Source organism: Asterias amurensis, chromosome 12 (assembly GCF_032118995.1).
Source record: "Asterias amurensis chromosome 12, ASM3211899v1".
Lineage (NCBI taxonomy): Eukaryota > Metazoa > Echinodermata > Asteroidea > Forcipulatida > Asteriidae > Asterias > Asterias amurensis.
In genome coordinates, this window is record NC_092659.1 from 4,134,226 (window position 1) to 4,156,277 (window position 22,052).

A 22,052-nucleotide genomic window follows, 5' to 3' on the forward strand; every position below is an offset into this window, starting at 1 on the left:
TGAGTTGCCAGTAACTAACTGTAAAACTGAAAGTAAAGTTTTACTGTAATCATGTACAGTAACACAATGTCATGCTGTATTTTTATTAACTGGTAAATTGCTGTACTTTTTACAGTTAGAGAAATGGTGCCGTTTATTTACACGGTAAATTACTGTATTATCTGTACAGTAGTTAAGTTTTATAGTAGAAATTACAGTAATCTCGATTAAAGTTTACAGTAACGAAAGATTATATTGTAGATTGTTGTCTGCACACTTCAAAACCAACAAACAGTGACAATTGTTTTACGTTTAAATGTTTTATGGCAAAAAATTCTTATTAAACAAACCTGAAATTAACCCCTGCACCGCCCGAGTTTGCTGAAAACCAATTTTTAAAGATTCTTGCGGTAAATTATTGGAATCGTAGTTCAAATTTTAAAAGATAGCCATGGCTTAATATTTATGCACACTTTTACCCTTTCAGTATTTGTATAAAAGTACAAGTTCTCATGGGAACAATAAATGCCTCTCGTTAAACGGCTATGGTAATTTTTATGGCGAATATTTGTTTGTAAGGATAAACTGGACACAATTGCTTGTCAAGGCTTTTATCTGGATCAATGCTCATACTGATTACTGAAATGCGAAGGCGTTAGTTTTTGACAATAATAATCATGAATGATGACTACATGTATACAGTTTCCTTTGTGTTTACTATAATGAGCGCTTTTGTTGGGTAAGAGCTAAATTATTTCATCATCATTAGCTTCGACAAGTCAACTGTGAAGGAAGAATTAACAATGATCTATAAAAAAACTAGATGGGTTAACAAATGCGTAGACCTACTAATGACTATTCGAGTTTTCTTTTGATGTTTTGTTTTTGTTTTTGTTTTTGTACAAACACAAGCTAGCGAGATTTCCTCCTACCGCATACAATGTATTGCTATGGCGGCTTGGCGGTCCAGTAGCTAAATGGTTAAAGGCACAAATTGAAAAATTTTACATTTTATCAAAACAGTTCATTACATATAAAAGCTTTTAACTTTAAAATTTCTAATCATACCAAGGAACGTCCTTATAATCACTGGTTAAAATACATATTTGTTGATATTTTGTTTATTTTCTCTACTGGCTTTCAAGAAGGATTTTCCCATCACTCTATGATGATTGTGTTAATACACCATTTCCATGATCTGTGTTCTCATCATAGCATCCTCAACAAATTCAATTACATTAAATGTGTCAGAATTTCAAAACTTCTGATCGATGAATACATACAGCCCAGACAAGCATAACATAATGTCATAATTTTTACCATTTTGTTACAAAAAATACAGTAATATTGAGTGCAACAAAACTGCTGTCTGGAATTTACTGTGGATTACAGTGAACAACTGTAAAATGCAATTACAGTAAACTACTGGGCACAAATACAGTAACATACTGTCAAAGTTACAGCGCCATGTTACAGTGTATGTTAACGATTTAATAGTTAATAAATTCACTCAAACACTTTTGTTAGCGGCCTGATGTTCAACCGTTGGAGAGTCTTTTCGAAGAAAAAAAAAACACTATTAAATTCAAAAGATAAACAAATAATAATAATAATTAGACGGGGATTGATTTGTAAAGTAATTTAAATAATGTTATGTTATTTGGAGCTCGTCTGTAATTTAGGGATCGAAAACTCGAACAATTTGTTTGACTTTAAGTGTACTTTTGAAAAGTATTTCCTTCCGGTTTGAGACCCAAGTCAATGACTGCATGAAGAAGGCTGTACGCTTGCAAAGATAATCAAATCATAAGGGGAGGGGTGTAAACTAACAAACAACTAAATAAATAAATACATAGTTGTGCTTGAATTGTTGTTGTTGTTTAAACATTTCTTTCCTGCTCCACGGTGTTCTGCGCTTCAAATCTTATAGCACACGGAACCGTCTTGGGGGCTCAAATTTGGAGGATGGAGGGGGGAGGGGGTGGAGAAGGAGGGAGGGAGGGAATCCACAAGACTGCATCGCTTTTACTGGACCAGACAATTTGTTACACAACCGGAATCAACATGAGAAGAACACTCTGCACAGTTTTACATTTGACCTTTTTTTTTTTAATAAGCACCAAGAGAAAATTTTAGCTCAAATTTCTTATGACTAAATACTTCCATACTCATAATATTGAAAGATGTGTATATTTATCAGTTCAAATTAAAATGTGGTGAGGTGTTAATAGCCACAAAGACAAGACTGCCGGAGTTGTAGGTACAGTTGTTGTAAGTATACTGGCCCGACGCTAAAACCTGGCTCGAGCCTGTGGTCCAGTTTTAATTTCGAGCCCTGGTCTTATTCCACGGACAAAGCTAAATGCCACAACCGGGATTTGAACCTACACTGTGTGCTGATCCAAAACACCACAGCTCAAGTTCAATTACATATTCAACCGCTCGACAGAAACATGCCACAAGCTGCATTGTAGAACTCTCGCTCGAACTTTGAACAACCTACTAAACTGGTTGTCACCCCATTCATTCATCTCCGATGCAAATTTAACATCTCTTATTATCGTTGCGGTACCCGCTGCCAAAACGTAGGATTCGAACTGCCTCTAGCTACCGGGCAACCTCGGTAGTCTATAGTTGGTAAGACACTGCTCTAGAATTGCAAGGGTCGTGGGTTCGAATCCCAACCAAGTAAATTAATGCCTGTGATATTTTTTCACAGGACTCGGGAAAGTACTGAGTATACAGTGCTAACACACATCGGTGTATGGGTAAAAAAATATATATATATATATTCATATTCTTTATCCCCGATGCAAGTTTAACATCTCTTACCCCATTCATGCTTAAAATCTTCATTATATTCATATAGGCCTACTCATTTATTCCACAAACTGTTATTGTAGTACAATAGATGTTCACATGAATGTAAATAAAACAAAAAAACAAACACCCCAACCATGGAGCAATAAATCTAGTTAATTGCTCCATGCCCCAGCTAAACCAGTCCACGGCAACTCACAATACAGTGCGCCCTATATTACTAACCACTCGAGGATCGGAGGTCATGTTCCCTGCAGCTAGTGGTGTACAAAAGACACTCACTATGAACTCAGCACAGTGTGACTTTATTATGATCCAACTAAAGTTTGCCAACCAATCAGCACACATCAGGGCCCAATTTCATAGAGCTGCTAAGCAAACAAAAATTGCTTAGCATGAAATGTCTTCCTTGATGAAAACAGGATTACCAACCAATTTTCCACATGATTTTTAGGATAAGCAAAGAACAGCTGAATACCAGTAACAAGCAACATGAAACAAATGGAAATTTTGTTGTTAATCCCGTTTTTATTAAGGATGAAATTTCATGCTAAGCAAATTTTTAGCAGCTCTCTGAAATTGGGCCCTGCTGCTACAGGTGGGAACAAACGGCGCTACTCCTGTGTGTGTCTATCTGGCGTAAACGTTGCAACGTATTGCTGGGCTTGGGGAACTCCCCGATGTGCAATGACACCGTGTGTACCGCTGGGAATTCCAACCAATCACAAGGCCATTGATTTTGCAACTCAACAAGTTTCCCAGGGACTCAACTTGCATGTTTTCCTTTTGATATGAAAAGTAAATTGATAAATTCGATACAGTAATAATTATAGTTTTCCATAATTATGTCTAAATACTTTAGTCAACTTTATGTTATTGTTGTTCTTGTTGTTGTTTATTTTTGTTTTCTTGAGGGGACGTGTTATGCTTTCAACCATTAGGGATAGACTTTTACCGTGGGACCATAAGGTAACAAAATGAGAAGAGAACAAAAATATAGAGCTAACAGCGAGCTTTAATGCATGGCTGAGGGAAACAAATTGGATAAATTTATTATGTTTTTGTTTAGTATCAATCTAAAAGAAAGGGACGTTATTGATAGGGTCAGTATGGAAATGAAAGAAGCATGTGCTTTAGTTTTCCCTGAACGCCAAACTTCAGCCAACATTCTAAACAATTATTGTGTATTTATTACGGACTGTTTAATTAAAATCCTTAAAGTCACCTGGAAATAGACTTGTTTTCTTTCAAACATAAGAGTATATGCTTACGAACAATAAAGCAATATTTTTAGTAAATGTTTGTCACGATTTGTAAGTTTAAAAAAATATATAAAGTTGTTTGGGGGCTGACTCCGCCTACCCCTTTTGTGACGTCGATCGAGGCAGACTTTGCCTGCAATGCGTATAGTAAACACACGTGCAAAGTACATGTACGTCCAAGTCGTGAGTTGGTACATTTCAAAAGGTGTTTTTCTGCATTCAGTAGCAATACACCTGTTCGGCATTGCCAAAAAAAAAAAAAAAAAAAGTCTGCCTCGATTGACGTCACGAACAGCGCCCTATCAGGTCGGGGTCTACTCTTAAATTTGTAAATAACATAATAACTGATTGTTTAAAACCTTAGTTAACTGTTTATTCACATTCCACTCATCAAAACACATATATTAGTGACAAAAGCTTTATTTGAAAAAATACCACTTCCAGGTGACTTTAAAGGCACTGGACACGTTTGGTTATTGTCAAAATATAAGACCAGTCTTTTAACTTGGTGTATCTTAATATAAGCACAAAATAACATCTGTGAAATTTGGGCTCAATTGGTCATCGAATTTGCAAGATAATATTGGCAGAAAGACAGACACCTTTGTTGCATTGCCCTGTTTGCTTTCAGATGCATAATAAAATGCTTCAGCTGAAGTATCTTATTATTTGAGTGAGAAATTACCTCTATCTCAAAAGCTACGTTACTTCAGAAGGAGCTGTTTCTCACAATGCTTTGTAACATCAACAGCTTTCCATTGCTTGGACCAAGTGAGTATTTATGCTAACAACTATTTTGAGTAACCAATATTAGTGTTCAGTGCTTTTAAAAACTGCTAAACGAGGAAAAACGGCTGATGTTTTGGCAGTGATTGTTAAAAGTGGAGTTCAGTTTTTAAATGGCCATTCTCAACTACGAGACAAAATAGAGAACAACAAATATTGGGAGGATTGTCAGATGAGGAATACTCACATGATTGTCCTCACCACAGATCCCTGCACGCAGCAGAATAACGAATGCCTACTGTTGGAATTTAATTGTTTATTTTGTATTTCTTAAAGCCAGTGGACACTATTGGTAATTGTCAAAGACTAGCCTGCAGAGTTGGTGTATCTCAACACATGCATAAAATAACAAACCTGTGAAAATTTGAGCTCAATCGGTCATCGAACTTGCGAGATAATAATGAAAGAAAAATACCCTTGTCACATGAAGTTGTGTGCGTTTAGATAGTTGATTTCGAGACCTCAAGTTCTAAACTTGAGGTCTCGAAATCAAACTCGTGGAAAATTACTTCTTTCTCCAAAACTATGGCACTTCAGAGGGAGCCATTTCTCACAATGTTTTATACCATCAACCTCTCCCCATTACTCGTCACCAAGTAAGGTTTTATGCTAAAAATTATTTTGAGTAATTACCAATAGTGTCCACTGCCTTTATCTTGATTACGAGTAATGGGGAGAGGTTGATACAACATTGTGAGAAACAGCTACCTCTGACGTGACGTAGTGTTCAAGAAAGAAGTAGTTTTCCACGAATTTGATATCGAGACCTCAGATTTAGAATTTGAGGTCTTAAAATCAAGCATCTGAAAGCACACAACTTCGTGTGACACGGGTTTTTTTAAATTTAATTTATATCATTGAGCTCGTATCAGTGTCTTTAATTGCCATTGTCCAACATATTACAATAAATGTGCATTTAATTGAAATGAATTGAATTGAGCCATCGGTTTATGCTTCACTGATGTACCAATAGTACCCTTACACCAATGTGTATTAGCACTTCATTCAGTACATTCCCGAGTCACAGGGATTTTTACTCGGGTGAGATTGCCTTGTAGCTCGAGAGTGCTCGAATCTTATAATTTTAGCTTGAAGAGGTTCGAATCCAACCCGAGTATTGCTTGGGACTTTTTTTGCCAAACTTGGGAAAGTACTGACAGTATGTGTTAACCCTCTAGTCCCTGCACCGCCCGAGTTTGCTGAAAACTAATACTTCAAGATTCTTGCAGTTAATTACTGGAATTATAGTTCAAATTTTTAAAGATAGCCACAGCTTAATTTTTATGCACAATCTGAACCTTGATATTTGTATAAAAGTACAAGTTCACATGAGGACAATACATGTCTTTCGTTGAACGGCTACAGTAATTTTTTAGGCGAGTATTTGTTTGTAAGGATAAAATGGACACAATAGCTTGTCAAGGCTTTTATCTGACTCAATGATTATACTGGTTAAATGCGAAGGTGTGAGTTTTCGACAATATTATTTTATCATGAATGATGAATAAATACAGTTTCTTTTGTGTTTACTTATGAGCATGTTGTTGGGGTAAGAGCTAAATTATTTCACCATCATTAGCTTCATTAGCTTAATAACGAATATCGAGGATTCTTTTGATGTTCCTTTTTTTTACAAATACAAGCTAGCAAGGTTTCCCCCTACCACTACAGTATATCGATGTTGGGCGCGATCGGTCAATCTGCGCAATCAAGCGATCGCGCTGGAACGATCAAATTAAGATCATTTGGTCGCGCAGCAATCAATCGATCGCGCAACAATCGGTCGATCGCGCAACAATCGGTCGATCGCGCAATGACATGTTTGCGCGACTGACCGATTGCGCTACGAGTATTTTTTTCCCGTTATCAGTGGATCGCGCAGGAAAGGCTTTGTGCGATCTACCGATCGTGCAGGAATGGGTTTGCGCGATCGACCGATAGTGCAGGAAAAGTTTTGCGCTATCTACCGATCGTGCAGGAATGGGTTTGCGCGATCGACCGATCGTGCCGTAGGAATGGCTTGGCGCGTTCGACCGATCGTGCAGGTAAACTATTCCTTGAGGCGATTTCTCAAAGCAATAAAATTCGTAGCTGGACAAATTTTCAGTATCACCATAGTGATTTATATAGTGACGTCACACTATGATTGATTTGCAGTTACAATCAATTTACATCTTTGTGAACTCGGCCCCTGAACATCAGCCGATCGCGCCTAACAATTCCTGCTCAATCGGCCGATCGCGCAAAACCATTCCTGCACAATCGGCCGATCACTCATAACCATTCCTGCACAATCGGCCGATCGCGCAAAATCATTCCCGCACGATCGGTTGATCGCGCATGTTCGTTGCCGAATGTTGCGGGATCGACCGATTATTGCGCGATAGACCGATTGCTGCGCGATCGACCGATTGCTGCGCGACTAACAGTTATTTCAATAGCGCAGCGCGATCGGTCGATAGCGCAGCGCGATCAACTGATCGCGATCAACCGATCGCGCAGATTGACCGATCGCGCCCAACATTGATAAGCAGCTGGGCGGTCCAGTGGCTAAATGGTTAACTTCTAACTTGATGTTTTTTTATGACGTTGGGCCCTACAAAATTGTTTCTATCTGCTGAGAGGTGTAGGGACATTTTTCAAGATCCATGCTTTGACGTTTGGTAAATTACACCGGTTTGTTTTAACTTGAGGGGGAATAACTCGATGGGCCCAGGAACTCCCCATATCAATCGGAACAGGGGGTTGTAGTTCAAGAGTCAATAACTTAATTTCGAGCCTGCGTGATCCAATATCAATTTCGAGCCCTGGTCTTGATCAACGGACAAAGCTAAAGTGCCACAACCACTTGAACCAGCACTGTGTTGTTCAACACATTTATCTCCTTGGGTGAAACATGCCATAGATTGCATGGCAACAAAATAAAAACCGGCTGCTTAAAGGCAGTGGACACTATTGGTTACTGTCAAAGACTAGCCTTCACAGTTGGTGTATCTCAACATATGCATAAAATAACAAACCTGTGAAAATTTGAGCGCAATCGGTCATCGAAGTTGCGAGATATTAATGAAAGAAAAAACACCCTTGTCACACGAAGTTGTGTGCGATTAGATGGTTGATTTTGAGACCTCAAGTTCTAAACTTGAGGTCTCAAATTCGTGGAAAATTACATCTTTCTCGAAAACAATGGCACTTCAGAGGAAGCCATTTCTCACAATGTTTTATACTATCAACCTCTCCCCATTTCTTGTAATCAAGAAAGGTTTTATGCTGATAATTATTTTGAGTAATTACCAATAGTGTCCGCTGCCTTTAACACATTTACCTCTTTGGGTGGTAGGAAGGGGATTCCCGGGCATCTTCCCGATGTGAGTTTGAAGATCTGAACAATCAACTTTAACCCAAAGTCCTCAAAAACTTGTCGATTAGTTACTTGCTTGCTATAGAAACAACAAAACATTATAGCAAGAACTTTGACCGATGTGATTGTAACTAAGCAACCAAAAGTGTCGAGCTCTAAACATTGAAAATAAGTTGAAAGTTGGGGTTTAAAATTGAGGTGATCATCAGACTGCAAGTCGTACATCGAATGCGTCTGTACAGTAATTAACAAATGCAGATGCAGATGTCACCATGTCCCGCCTAGGTAAGTTTTCTTAATTTACAGAATTGTGTTTCTTTGCTAACAAAGCAGTTGCTGAGTGTGGGCACTTTATGTAATCCACCATGACATAAACTGACAAACCTGTAGAAGTCTGAGATCGATCGGCCGTCTGGCTGGGTCACGAGAAAATAGTGAAAAACCGACGACACATTTGCATGTCATCGATTAAAAATATGACTATACATAAATATTTCAAGGGATGTTTTTTTCATTATCATTAGACCGTTTAAATCCATTATACACTTTCGGTAAACAGTATTGTCCAAGTCCCACACTTTGTGTATCACAACTTATATATAAAATAACAAACCTGTGAAAATTTAGGCTCAATCGGTTATCGGAGTCGGGAGAAAATAACGGGAAAACCCACTCTTGTTTCCGCGCATTTTGCCGTGTCATGACATGTGTTTAAAATAAATCCGTAACTCTTGCTATCGAGAATTGATATTGTTTTAATGTTTTCTCAAAAAGCAAAGCATTTCATGGAACAACATTTCAAGAGAAGTCTTTCACCATCACCTTCTGTAAACCCTGTAAATTATTTGTAAATATGTAAACATTTTTTTTTCTGTACCGAAAGTGTATATTGGCTTTACGTGTTATGCAGATCTGTGATCTTTAATGGACGAGTTGTATTACCAAAAATGTTTTGTAAGCAAAACCCAGGTCTAAATTGAATCTTTAATAGTAATAATACCAATAACATTGTTCAAACTACTGTAAGTAAATATATTGTTGAAGGAACAAAATGAAACACAAGTTGTACTTTGAAGAAAGTTAAGCTAATCGGTGTAAACGGTTTTAAAAGGGAAGCAACTTTCAACTTCAACAGCCTGTGAGGTTGCAAGGGAAGTCTACGCATAGTTTTACAACACGTCATTTCGGGTGTACATGTATCATGGAGGAAGGAATAGAAGGAGCTCGAACGAAGGGACTTCAAAAGTCGAACGTGCGGTACCGCGGTCGTTTAACAACACCTCGTAATCACCGACATACCTTATACAGGCAATGAGCGACCTGGCGTATGTGAGTTTGCGCGTACATACTTGGTTTTTCACTCAACCATGGTGTCGTATGTCGTATGGATATAATATAAATTTGAGACCTGATAAAATTTGTGTACACTTGTGCTCACCAAATCGAAAAACATATTTTAATACCAACCACCCTCATGTGCTAATACCCACATTTTGAACCACCGCTAGTGACCGGAAAGTCACATAAAATGAAAAAAATATGCCATGATGTTTCAGTGAAACACCACAAACGGTAAATGAAAACGTGTATATTCACAATTTATCCTGGTCTCCAATGATTCAACTTTACACGAAGGCAATGGTGCAGAGCGGCGGTACCGCACGTTCGATACAAAGAAATCTAATCCTGCTCGTTAATCGGCCGTCCAGCTGGAGGTGTCCTATCTTTTTCCACTGGTCAGACAGGGGCATTGTCAGGGTATTCTTTTGTTACTCTGCGGTTTTGCGGGACGTTCGAGCTCCTTCTATTCCTTCCTCCGTGCATGTATGTAGTGCATCTCCTAAAAGTTGCCCGTGGTTAACGTTTGTTTTTGTCTTTTTTTTTACCACCAAGATATCTTCGACAACGATGCACTTGCAAAGTTTGCAAGCCTCGTAGGAGACTCCTGGCGACCGTTAGCCCGCCGTTTGGGGATCGAATGCCTTTGCGATAATCCCGCTTCCTGTCTGAGAAACTGGCGAGATACCTTTTCCAGAGAACACGTCGTCCAAAAGCTGACATGGGTTCTGACGAAGTTCGGGGAGTCTTTGGGGCAACGATTTACTAAGTCAATTGGTAAGAGTAGAACCGCTCCCTTCTGTGTTTAGGACGATCCAATAGTAGTTTGACTAAGATACTGTATTATGATTCATTGAATGACGTTGACTTTAGAATACTTTCATGCTAACCAAATCTCGGCAGGTTACACGATTATAATGTTATGTAAAGGCACTGGACACTGTTGGTAATTGTCAAAGACCAGTATTCTCACTTGGTGTATCTCAACATATGCAAACATTAAATTACATTTTAATGTCTGCTCATTTAAAAATTAAATTAATGGATTTGGGAATTAAATGATTACTATGCATTTTGGGATTTCGTTGGTATCTGTCCGTGCGGCATATTGTTCTCTGGAATATTACTTCACTGTAAGGCCCACCCTGGGAAAATCCGACCCATTGTGAGACAATAACAAACATGTGAACATGTTTACTCAATTAATTATCGAAGTTGCAAGAGAATAATACAAGAAAACACACCGTGTGCTTTCAGGTGCATAATATATAAGGCTTCATGCCTGTATAGTCTTTTATTATTTGAATGAGAAATAACCTCTTTCTCAAATCTATGTTATTTCAGAGGGAGCCGTTTCTCACAATGTTTTATACTATTAACAGCTCCCCATTGCTATTACCAAGTTTAATGCTAACACTTATTTTGAGTAATTAACAATAGGCCTATTGACAGTGCAATTAAACCTCGTAAGCGTTGCGCCTGACCTTTTCGAGGCAGAATTTGCACATCGGCTTCCATCTTTTTCTTTAAAAAATAAACATTTTTAAAAAACGAACCTTCGACGTGGTGCTTCAATCATTAGAAGAACGGTGTTTGAGCCAACGAACCGTTTTTTTCTTCTTTTTCGAAAGGGCCTTTAATGTGATACTTACATACTATGCATCAACATTTTTTAAATCATCAAATGTTATGGTCGATTTAAGAAATGGAAGTGACAACAATTCTTACTTTAAAAAAAAAGGATATTAATTTGTTTTATATAGACGAGGAACAGCTCGACGATTGGCTGAAAAGATTTGCATATTCCATCGATTCATACTGGCAGTCTTTCGCTAAAGAGCTGGACTTCAATGAGGACGAAATTCAGACCATCGTCGGTGATTTAGATTATGAGCCAGTCAAATGTCAAGCTCATCACATGGTAATGGAGTGGAAGAAGAAGTACATCTACGGGAATACCATGGGCGCACTGAAACTTGCAGTTTGGGAGATGAGAAGGCACGATCTCCTTACAGCATTGGGTGAGAAAATATAGTGGTGTGTCAATCTGTGTTTGAAACAGGGGTCGGAGATGTTAAATCATACCATTTGTTTTTCAAGGAGAGCAAAACGAAGCTTGTAGTCGTATTATTATAAAATTACAGTGTTTTGGTGTTTATTTAATGTACTTTGTTGTACTGCTGATGAGAAATTAGCAACAGCTAAAACGACAACGACATTCAACGATCGACAGCTAAAATGTCAGCGACATTCCAACAGCGACAGCTAAAACGACAACGACATTAACGAGCGGCAGCTAAAATGACAACGACATTCAAACAGCGACAGCTTAAACGACAACGACATTCAAACAGCGACAGCTAAAACGACAATGACATTCAACGAGTAACAGCTAAAACGACAACGACATTCAAACAGCGACAGCTTAAACGACAACGACATTCAAACAGCGACAGCTAAAGACATTGAACGAGCGACATATAAAACTAAAATGACATTCAAACAGCGACAACGACATTCAACGAGCAACAGCTAAAACAACAAAGACATTCAACGAGTGTGCTTCCACAAACAAGTATTGAAAAAAAAAAAAAAAAAAAAAGACAACCAAATTTAAAAATGTTTGTTCATGAAAAGTTCCCTTTACTGTATGCTATGACTGCAATGTTTAACTTGTTGGCCGGGTTTTCGACCACAGAGAAGTGCAAACATTAATATACAATCGTTTTTGTAGGGGAAGACGTTTTGGACGATGACATGATCAACGATTTGGCAGATAAGATTGGTTGCTTATGGCCAATGGTGGCCGTCTACCTTGGGTTTAATGAAGACAGTATTCAGATGATTGCCGACAGTTCTTCTGACGACGAATCGCGGGCAACTACCATGCTAGCTGAATGGAGGGAACGTATTGCACCACAGGAAGGTCAGAAGAAGCACCTCGCACACGCGCTGTCGAAAGTCGACCTGAACCATGATCTCGCTGAAGAAATGGGTAAGAAGCCCTTTAGTTAAACTCCAAACAACCAACCCACAGCGGTAGGAAGAACTACTGGAAAAGAGGCAAACCTAAAGAGTAACATGCCGTTTTTTTATTTATACATCCATCGAAGTTTCATGTTTCTATTTCCCTTATTTTTCCTCTTTCAGATCCTTCGAGTGAGCCTTTGTTTAGTGCAGAACCCTCGAGTCAGCCTTCGTTTGTCGACAAGGTTGAGCATGCTGTCAAACCTATCACTGATGTAGAGGAAACCGATGAATTCAAAATTGTAAGCGGCGCAGTAGCTAAGGTGCTAAGTACAGAGTGTAAGGAGGGTGAGCCAGAAGATTGTATGTTTGAGCTTTTGCACGAGGCGGCTGGCGAGTATCTTGGGGTTCTTCTTGAAATGGTACCATTCCTTAAAGATGGCATAGTAGTCTTTCAGAAGGGTAAATTATGCTTTTATGCACTCAAAGAGGCCAACGCGAAGTGGGAAACCGGGGAACTTTCAAAAGTTGAAACCCTACAGTATGCTATTGAAAAGATTACCGAAGCCGTAATCGAGGGTGGTTTAACCATAGGCGGTAGGCATTTGGGTCGTTTTGCTGGTGGTGCTCTTGGGGCGTTGTTTGGGTCCGTAGTCCCAATAGTCGGCACATGCTTTGGGGGTGTAATGGGGGCAGTTTACGGGGCTGTATATGGTGGCAAACTTTGTACCTGGGTCGGCAAAAAGATCGCACCCATTATCAGTCGTACACTCGGAACAGTTGTGCCCAGGCTTGTTAGTCGTAATGATATAAAGGTGCTCTGCATTGACAAACTTGAAACGGGAGACCATGTTATAACTGAAGACGGAAAGGGAATTCACGCAATTGTTTGTGGCATTAGATGCCAGACAGTTACCTTGGTGCACTGCGACGCATCGACAAACATGGTGAGGCAGGAGACCGTATGGTTCCGCCCACCTTGGCGAAGGGTGATATACAGAGATGCAGATACCCGTGCCCGTGCGGTTGCAAAAGCAAAAGATAGTATCGGAAGCCGACTACAAGAGGAACAGAGCAGCGAACAATTTGCCAAATGGTGTAAATTTAAACAGAAATAGTCATTTTTAGAGGGAACACCTTTTGGTTCTTGAAACCGTTTGATTTTTTTATATTCTTAGACATCCAAAGGGTGGTTGCGATTTTAAGATTCGCCGAAAATCCGGGCTGTTACGTACACACAGGAAGAGCAGCCCTGCTGTACCTCAAACAAAGCACGTTTTTACTTCCATTAATTAAGAGTGATACCAAAAAGGCATACCAAGTTTCCTTTATTTGTGTGACATATTTATTAAGCGACATACGTAGAGAGGGAAGTCCCGAAACAAGGGAGGATTGCTAAACAAGCGTAAGAAATATAAGTACAAACCCAGTAAACAAAACGAGCAAAAATTGAGTACATTATTCAATCTTGGAAATCAATCGGTTTTATATTTTGTTCAGTGTGTTAATTTTGTGCGTACTGTGCAGCCATAAAAATGTGTTCTTAAACGCGTCGCTCTTTAAAGGCAGTGGATACTATTCGCCATTATTCAAAATAATTATTAGCATAAAAACTTACTTGGTAACGCAGTATAAAATATTGTGATAGTATAAAACATTGTGAGAAAAGGCTCCCTCTGAAGTGACGTCTTTTTCTAGAAAGAAGTAATTTTTCTACGAATTTTATTTTGAGACCTCAGCACACAACTTCGTGTGACAAGGGTGTTTTTTTCTTTCATAGTTATTTGTATAACAGTAATGCTAGCCTGTCCAATTTTTGAGACATTTTATGCACAATTTAATGATTTTATTTGGAAAAATTTTCGTTTTCACTACATAGCGTTTAACTTTATTACTACATTTATTTTTACACAGTGATATTTGTACACAGTATTTAACTGGTTGTTGTAAACTATGCATGTTGATCTATTCCAACGAAACTTAAAGGCAATGAACACTAATGGTAATCATTCAAAATAATTGTCAGCCTAACAAATTACCTGGTAACGAGCAATGGGGAGCTGTTGATAGTATAAAACATTGTGTGAGACTCCCTCTGAAGTAAACATAGTTATTGTGAAAGAGGTAGTTTCTCACTCATATAATGAAAGACCTCAGTTGAAGCCTTTTAATTATTGGGCATCGAAAGCACACCAATTATTGTGCAACAATTGAGGGTGTTTTCATTCTTTTTTACTTACAACTGCGATGACCAATTGAGCCTAAACTTCACAGGTTTGTTACTTTATGCATAATGTTGGGATACACCTAATGAGAATACTGGTCTTTGACAATTACCAAATGTGTCCAGTGCCTTTAATAATAATATCAGGCATTTATAGAGCGCTCTTACACAGGGTATTACTGCAGCGCTTTGCAATAAATTAAACAACAAGCAAATAAATAATTACACTGATAAAGGGGAAAACAGTATAAACAATCAATCATTGAACTGCAAGTTACTTCGTGGAACGAATTTGATGAGGGAGACGGTTCCTTTAATGGATTACCATCACATGTTGTGCAAAACCAGTTCTTAGAGAGACAATTCGAAACTAAGAGGTAACATTTTATTACGCCCCACGCCCCCTTGCTCATGGTTGAGGCGTCATTATCAGTTACATCAGTGACTCTAAAAGTGGAGGTACAAACTTAAAGGAACAACGTTGCCTTGGATCGGTCGAGTTGGTCTTTGAAAAGCGTTCGTAACCGTTTTTTTATAAAATGCATATGGGTAGAAAGATGTTGTAAAAGTGGAATACAATGATCTACACAAACATGCCTCGAAATTGCACGGTTTTCCTTTTACCTCGTCGGCTATTACGGTCGGCCATTTATGGGAGTCAAGTTTTTGACTCCCATAAATGGCCGACCGTGTTAGTTCGCACAGTAAAAGGAAAACCACGTAATTTCGAGACAAACTTGTGTGGATCATTGTATTCTACTTTTAAAACATCTTTCCAACCATATGCATTTTATAAAAAAAAAACGGTTACAAACGCTTTTTAAAGACCAACTCGTCCGATCCAAGGCAACGTGTTCCTTTAACTTATTAACACGGCTTTTCTGGGTTGAAGCCTTACCAATCGAATCAATCCCCGAGTGTGTTTCTATGTATTCTTTTTGACAAATTTCCTGAGGGTATTTGTTTTCCTATCAACGTCAGTTGAACCTTACGAGTTGAGTTTTCTGACATGTAATGTTTCACCCAACAATGTTTACCAATCTTTAAAGCCATTGGACCCTTTCGGTAAACAGTGTTGTCCAAGGCCCACACTTCGCGTAACACAACTTATATATAAAATAACAAACCTGTGAACATTATTTTAGGCTCAATCCGTCATCGGAGTCGGGAGAAAAATAACGGGAAAACCCACCCTTGTATCCGCGCGTTTCGCCGTGTCATGACATGTGTTTAAAATAAATCCGTTATTCTCGCTATGGAGAATTGATATTGTTTTACTGTTTTCTCAAAAAGTAAAGCATTTCATGGAATAATAATTCAATATTTCAAGGGAAGTCTTTCACCACTACCTTCTGTAAACCCTGTAAGTTATTTGTAAATCTGTGAATTTTTTTTGTTCTGTACCGAAAGGCTCCAACGGCTTTAAATCAACATTTGGTGCATGATCATAACCAGCGACATCACAGTGTATATTATTAGCTATTTCAACATAATAGTCGTGTACAATGTAAGCTATTGTACCGTCTTCGAGCAAAAGTCCAATAGCAAGTGCACGCGTGACGTCATGGGTTAGTATTAAACCAGCTCTGCGGGGTTTATCTCGTCAAGCATACCTCAAAGTAAATAATAATAGTACATATAATAATAATAATAATAATAACAACAATAACAATAACAATAACAATAACAATAACAATAACAATAACAATAACAATAACAATAACAATAACAATAACAAAACAATGACGATGACGATGACGATGACGATGACGATGACGATGACGATGACGATGACGATGACGATGACGATGACGATGGCGATGGCGATGGCGATGGCGATGGCGATGGCGATGGCGATGGCGATGGCGATGGCGATGGCGATGGCGATGGCGATGGCGATGGCGATGGCGATGGCGATGGCGATGGCGATGGCGATGGCGATGGCGATGGCGATGGCGATGGCGATGGCGATGGCGATGGCGATGGCGATGGCGATGGCGATGGCGATGGCGATGGCGATGGCGATGGCGATGGCGATGGCGATGGCGATGGCGATGGCGATGGCGATGGCGATGGCGATGGCGATGGCGATGGCGATGGCGATGGCGATGGCGATGGCGATGGCGATGGCGATGGCGATGGCGATGGCGATGGCGATGGCGATGGCGATGGCGATGGCGATGGCGATGGCGATGGCGATGGCGATGGCGATGGCGATGGCGATGGCGATGGCGATGGCGATGGCGATGGCGATGGCGATGGCGATGGCGATGGCGATGGCGATGGCGATGGCGATGGCGATGGCGATGGCGATGGCGATGGCGATGGCGATGGCGATGGCGATGGCGATGGCGATGGCGATGGCGATGGCGATGGCGATGGCGATGGCGATGGCGATGGCGATGGCGATGGCGATGGCGATGGCGATGGCGATGGCGATGGCGATGGCGATGGCGATGGCGATGGCGATGGCGATGGCGATGGCGATGGCGATGGCGATGGCGATGGCGATGGCGATGGCGATGGCGATGGCGATGGCGATGGCGATGGCGATGGCGATGGCGATGGCGATGGCGATGGCGATGGCGATGGCGATGGCGATGGCGATGGCGATGGCGATGGCGATGGCGATGGCGATGGCGATGGCGATGGCGATGGCGATGGCGATGACGATGACGATGATAACCGTATTTATTACGCGCCTTTTTCCAAAGGATACAATAAGCACCAAGTATCCACTGCAAAGTGATTGGGACGAAACGTGGATTTTGGGACCTAATCCTTAGCACCATGTAATAGTTTACAAGGCGATTGGGTTCTTTTAAAACATTTCCCATCTCAAATTCTCTCAAATCCTATTCGGGAAGTTGTGTAACTGCCATTAGCCATTATAAACGAGCCTTAGTTCTGACAACAAACTGCAGTGCATCTTGGAAAACTTATAAGTGATATTTAAGTATATACTATATATATATAAGTAGTATTTAAGTAGTTAAAATATATATCAAGCTGCCATACAGGGTGCAAATCGCAAGTTATTCAACGTTTAACTTTCTTTGGTACCGATTTTATTAAGGACTAAGAGGGTCTCAAGTCTATTCTTGTTGGACTTTTGCGATCATTTTGGCACCTTGTCTTTATTAGGTTAATGGTCTGCTATGGGTACTGTTTTCGAAAAGTTCTGGATTCGCCTTTGTTTGAATTTTTAAGTAAGAGGTGTATAGCGCCCTCTTATGGTTTCATACATATATGAACTGCATGACCTTTGACACTAATAACGGAAGCCAGTTTATTGTACAGCTAAACACGAATGTTTACAACTGAAGAGTTTTCTCAGTAGCAATAAATACCGTAAGTAATGCTTTTAAAGAAATAGTAACGATAGTCATCACATTGTTAAGGAATAAACGACATTGTGGCAGCTTACTGTTGTGAGATTTTAGTACAAGCAGTAATTTGAGAGTGCAGTCTCCTTTTTATAGTCACATAAAAAAAAAAAATTGGCCCCTGACAGTCCCTGTTCAACTTGAAATTGTTGTTGACATATTTTAAGATTTCAAATAAATCAACAATACAATCAGCAAGGGGAAATCCCGAGTATTTCGCAACACTACGCTGATTCATCAAATCAACTTGAAGATCTGACCTGTACAAGGTTTTTATTTGCACAACATAGCCGCCTTGAAGCCATGCATGCTTATTGCCAAGATAACAAAAAATCCCAGGGACTACGGGGAAAATACAACATCGAGACCGGCTGGTAACTCCCACTGGTGGGTCTTTTTTTATTCGAGTATAGGAGAGAGACAGACAGGTTCCATCGAGTGTGTTGCTTGCAGACCGTGATATGCCACAAGAAATAAAAAGCTGCTAAACTATGTTTTCCAGGTAATTAATAGACGAATACGTTTGTTATAATTTAGTTCAGTAGTTTTCAGTCATAAAATTTACAATGTTTTCATTGCATGTTTAATGTATGCGCAAATATGTAATGTCAGGGCCCTAGTTGTGGGTTATCGTTAGTCGTAATAGTGAGTGGGTATCCACATTCAAACCTGGGACCTTTAACACAAGAGGACAGTAGAGTCCACGGTTCGGGAAAGGCCCACAGTTGAAAAACGTGTTCAAAACCAGTGGGAGCTGTTGTAACAAGTTATGCCTTGGATCGGTCGAGTTGGTCTTAGAAAATAGTTTGAAACCGTTTGTTCTGAAATGCATATGGTTAGATAGATAATTTTTAAGTAGAATACAATGATCCACATTAACTTGATTCGAAATTGTACGGTTTTCCCTTTACGTTTGCGAACAAACACGGTCGGCCATTTTGTGGAGTCAAATGGTCGACCGTGTTAGCTGGCGACGTGAACGAAAACCGTGCAATTTCGAGGCGTGTTTGTACGGATTATTATAAACCACTTTTAAATCATCTGTCTAACCACGTTCATTTCATAACAAACGGTTTCGACGATTTTAAAAGACCAACTCGACCAATCCAAGGCAACGTGTACAAGCAGTCTCTATACCCTGAAGGTTCCACATTGTCGTATAATAGTTGTTTAACATAGTCGGTCTTGAGCCAAGAGCTACTCACGACTTCGACATTACAAACTCACCCCTGGGTGGGTCGAATCTCTGGAGAATGCTCAACAAACCAACATCTACAATCCCGGCCGTGTTATCTCGTTGAGCCAAGCACCACGGCCCCGTGCCCCCTTTCGTTGGGTGCGTTCGTTTAGCTTCCCTGGGTCGACCCCGATGTTGCGTATTTTATTTTTTCCCAGGACGAACGTGGGCACACAATTACCCCACGTTCGTCCCCGAAACAGGAAAAAAAAACCAGACACGTCACCACGTGAGCCTTCCCGTGGTGACGTCAGTGCACCTCGGGCCAGCCCCAAGAGCCCCACTTGTGGATTGGGTCACTTGGGGCTGGCCCGAGGTGCACTGACGTCACCACGGGAAGGCTCACGTGGTGACGTGTCTGGGGGTTTTGCCTGGTTCGAGGACGAACGTGGGGTAATTGTGTGCCCACGTTCGTCCTGGAAAAAAATAAAATACGCAACATCGGGGTCGACCCAGGGAAGCTAAACGAACGCACCCACTGACTCCCATTGCCGGTCTGCATCAACATAATGATCAGGGACAGCTGCTTTTTTTTTTTTGTACAAACAATTTGCCACTGTCGTAGTACTTTTTGAAATCAATTCAAAAAGGGACTCCCTAAACAAAAATCAGGACAAGATTTTAGGATGGCAATTTTGATGTAGAGAGAAAAACAAATTGCAAGAAGGGGACTGGAGAGAGGTGAACGGGGAATTTGTTATTGTCACGTTGTGAAATGGTGCCCGAAGCATTTTTTCCAGGTGTGGCGGTTTCAGTCTTCCGCCGTGTTCAGTTTTCCGGGTGACGTAGCCGGATATTTCAACACGTTGTTCGAACGGTTTTAGCTTTCCGGCGTGTTCAGTTTTCCGGGTGAAGTAGTCAGACACAAATACCGCCGCGAGTACCCTGGCGAGTACTGTAGTTCAATTCTCTCAGTGACCCCAAATTGTTTCTATTACGTTTTTTTTTTTCTGTTTAGTCATATTCTCTTGCCCCATCTTAACACGTATTCATGCGTACAATTTTAAGCAGGTCACAGTGCTTGTAGAAAAAATAAAAATAAAACATTTCTCATTTAAAAATATAAATTCTCTCATACGATACACGCGTTCGCCGCTCGTTGTACCCCGTGGGCGCCGCCATGCCAGCTACTGGAGGGTAACACGGATGACTCAATACGGCACTAAACATGGAATACTTTCGCTTGGTGTGCGCATGCATCACATGACATAATGTTACCGTATTTGGTCATACGGAAAACTGAACACGGCGGAAAGTTAAAACCGCGACACCGGGATTGTAGGATGCAAAGATGAAGTGTTAATGTTTTTATTGCTTGGTGTCCCCCCCCCCCCCCTCCGTCAGATCCGTGGAGTGGGCCTTCAAAGCGCAGCGAGTCTACCGTCATTTAGTCGACAAGCCTGTACAGGTTTCCGAATCTAACACGATGACACAAGAGGGCGATGACGTTTTGAACGGCATGCATACGGCCTTTGAGGATGGTGCATCAGAAAGCACAGTGGATGCGTTGCACGCCATTGGTGGCGGGGTTGCAGAGAGTGTTTGTCAAACGGTACCAGCGATTCACATTGCTATAGTACTCATTAAACAAGGCAACAAAGCCATCCACAGTACTTACACTACCAACGAGAAGAGAAGAAATGGTGAACTTTCAAAAGATGATGCTCGTAAGGAGGCTAAGAAACATGTTACCACTGCCGTGGTCAAGAGTGTTATAATCTTAAGCTGCTCGTTGTTCTGTGGTGTTGCAGGGGGATCCTTGATCCCATGTGTAGGCACAGCCGCTGGGAGAACTGTGGGGGTAAATTTTGGGAATAGAATTTGTACAAAACTGGGGATGTAATCTGGGGGTCGGACCCTTCAAATTCACCAAACTGTCACCGAAGTCTGTTTTCCTGTGAAAATAAAAGAGTGCACCGCATCGAAAAGCTTTAAAACCGGAAAACTTGTTATGACAGGCACCCAATTCCCTTGTTGATGCTTGGCAGAAAATAACCTTGCTGCAAAGGAGCAGATATTATGAACTTTGATTGTAATGGATGACTTGTCATGAGATTCCCCCCCCCCCCTCCCCATACGGCAAACTGTGTACAAACTTCTTTGGTAGCGCCCTCTTGCGAACCTTCCTCGTTCAGGGGCAGAATCTACGCGCCGGTGGACAGACTTCCTCTTGGACACATGCACCGCCCGAGTTTGATGAGCAATTTAGTTTTCAAGATTTTTGAAGTAAATAACTAGAATGGTGGTTGAAATTTTGAAAAAAAAAGCATATGAACAATTTGAGTCCTTTGAGGTTATAATAAGTGTATTCAGAAGTAATACGTAAATAAAAATGAGCAATTAATGTCTCTTGCTAACGGCTACCGGTAAATTTTTATATGGGGAGTATTTTGTTTGTAAGTTTACAATGAACACACTATTTGGATCGATGTTCATATTATACTGATTAATTGCTAAGGCATAAGTTTTCGACAATATAATCATGATGAAAGACAATTCCAATTGTGTTAATGAGCGTTTTGGTGAGTAAGAGCTTAACTCTTTCATCATCATTAGCATCGACATTTTGAAAGTCAAGTGTGAAGGGAAGAATTAATAATTATCTATACGCAACTATAGATGGATTGAGCAATGCGTTGACATACTAATGACCATCGAGTTTCATATAATGATGTATTTTCTACAAACACAA

At 40.3% G+C, this 22,052-nt stretch overlaps 1 protein-coding gene across 1 annotated transcript; it reads left to right on the forward strand.

The window, feature by feature from the left end:
* The first annotated feature begins 8,387 nt into the window (after positions 1–8,387).
* LOC139945250 (uncharacterized) lies at positions 8,388–16,389 on the forward strand. Its single transcript, XM_071942570.1, has 5 exons — positions 8,388–8,493; positions 10,102–10,323; positions 11,310–11,567; positions 12,281–12,541; positions 12,697–16,389. The coding sequence occupies exons 1-5, from the start codon at positions 8,481–8,483 to the stop codon at positions 13,629–13,631; spliced, it is 1,689 nt and encodes a 562-aa protein (XP_071798671.1). The 5' UTR covers positions 8,388–8,480; the 3' UTR covers positions 13,632–16,389.
* Positions 16,390–22,052: the final 5,663 nt, after the last annotated feature.

Coding starts and splice junctions, on each gene's coding strand:
- LOC139945250 (XM_071942570.1), top strand. Junction 11,568..12,280: donor CGATCTCCTTACAGCATTGG/GTGAGAAAATAT, acceptor TCGTTTTTGTAG/GGGAAGACGTTTTGGACGAT. Junction 12,542..12,696: donor TGATCTCGCTGAAGAAATGG/GTAAGAAGCCCT, acceptor TTCCTCTTTCAG/ATCCTTCGAGTGAGCCTTTG.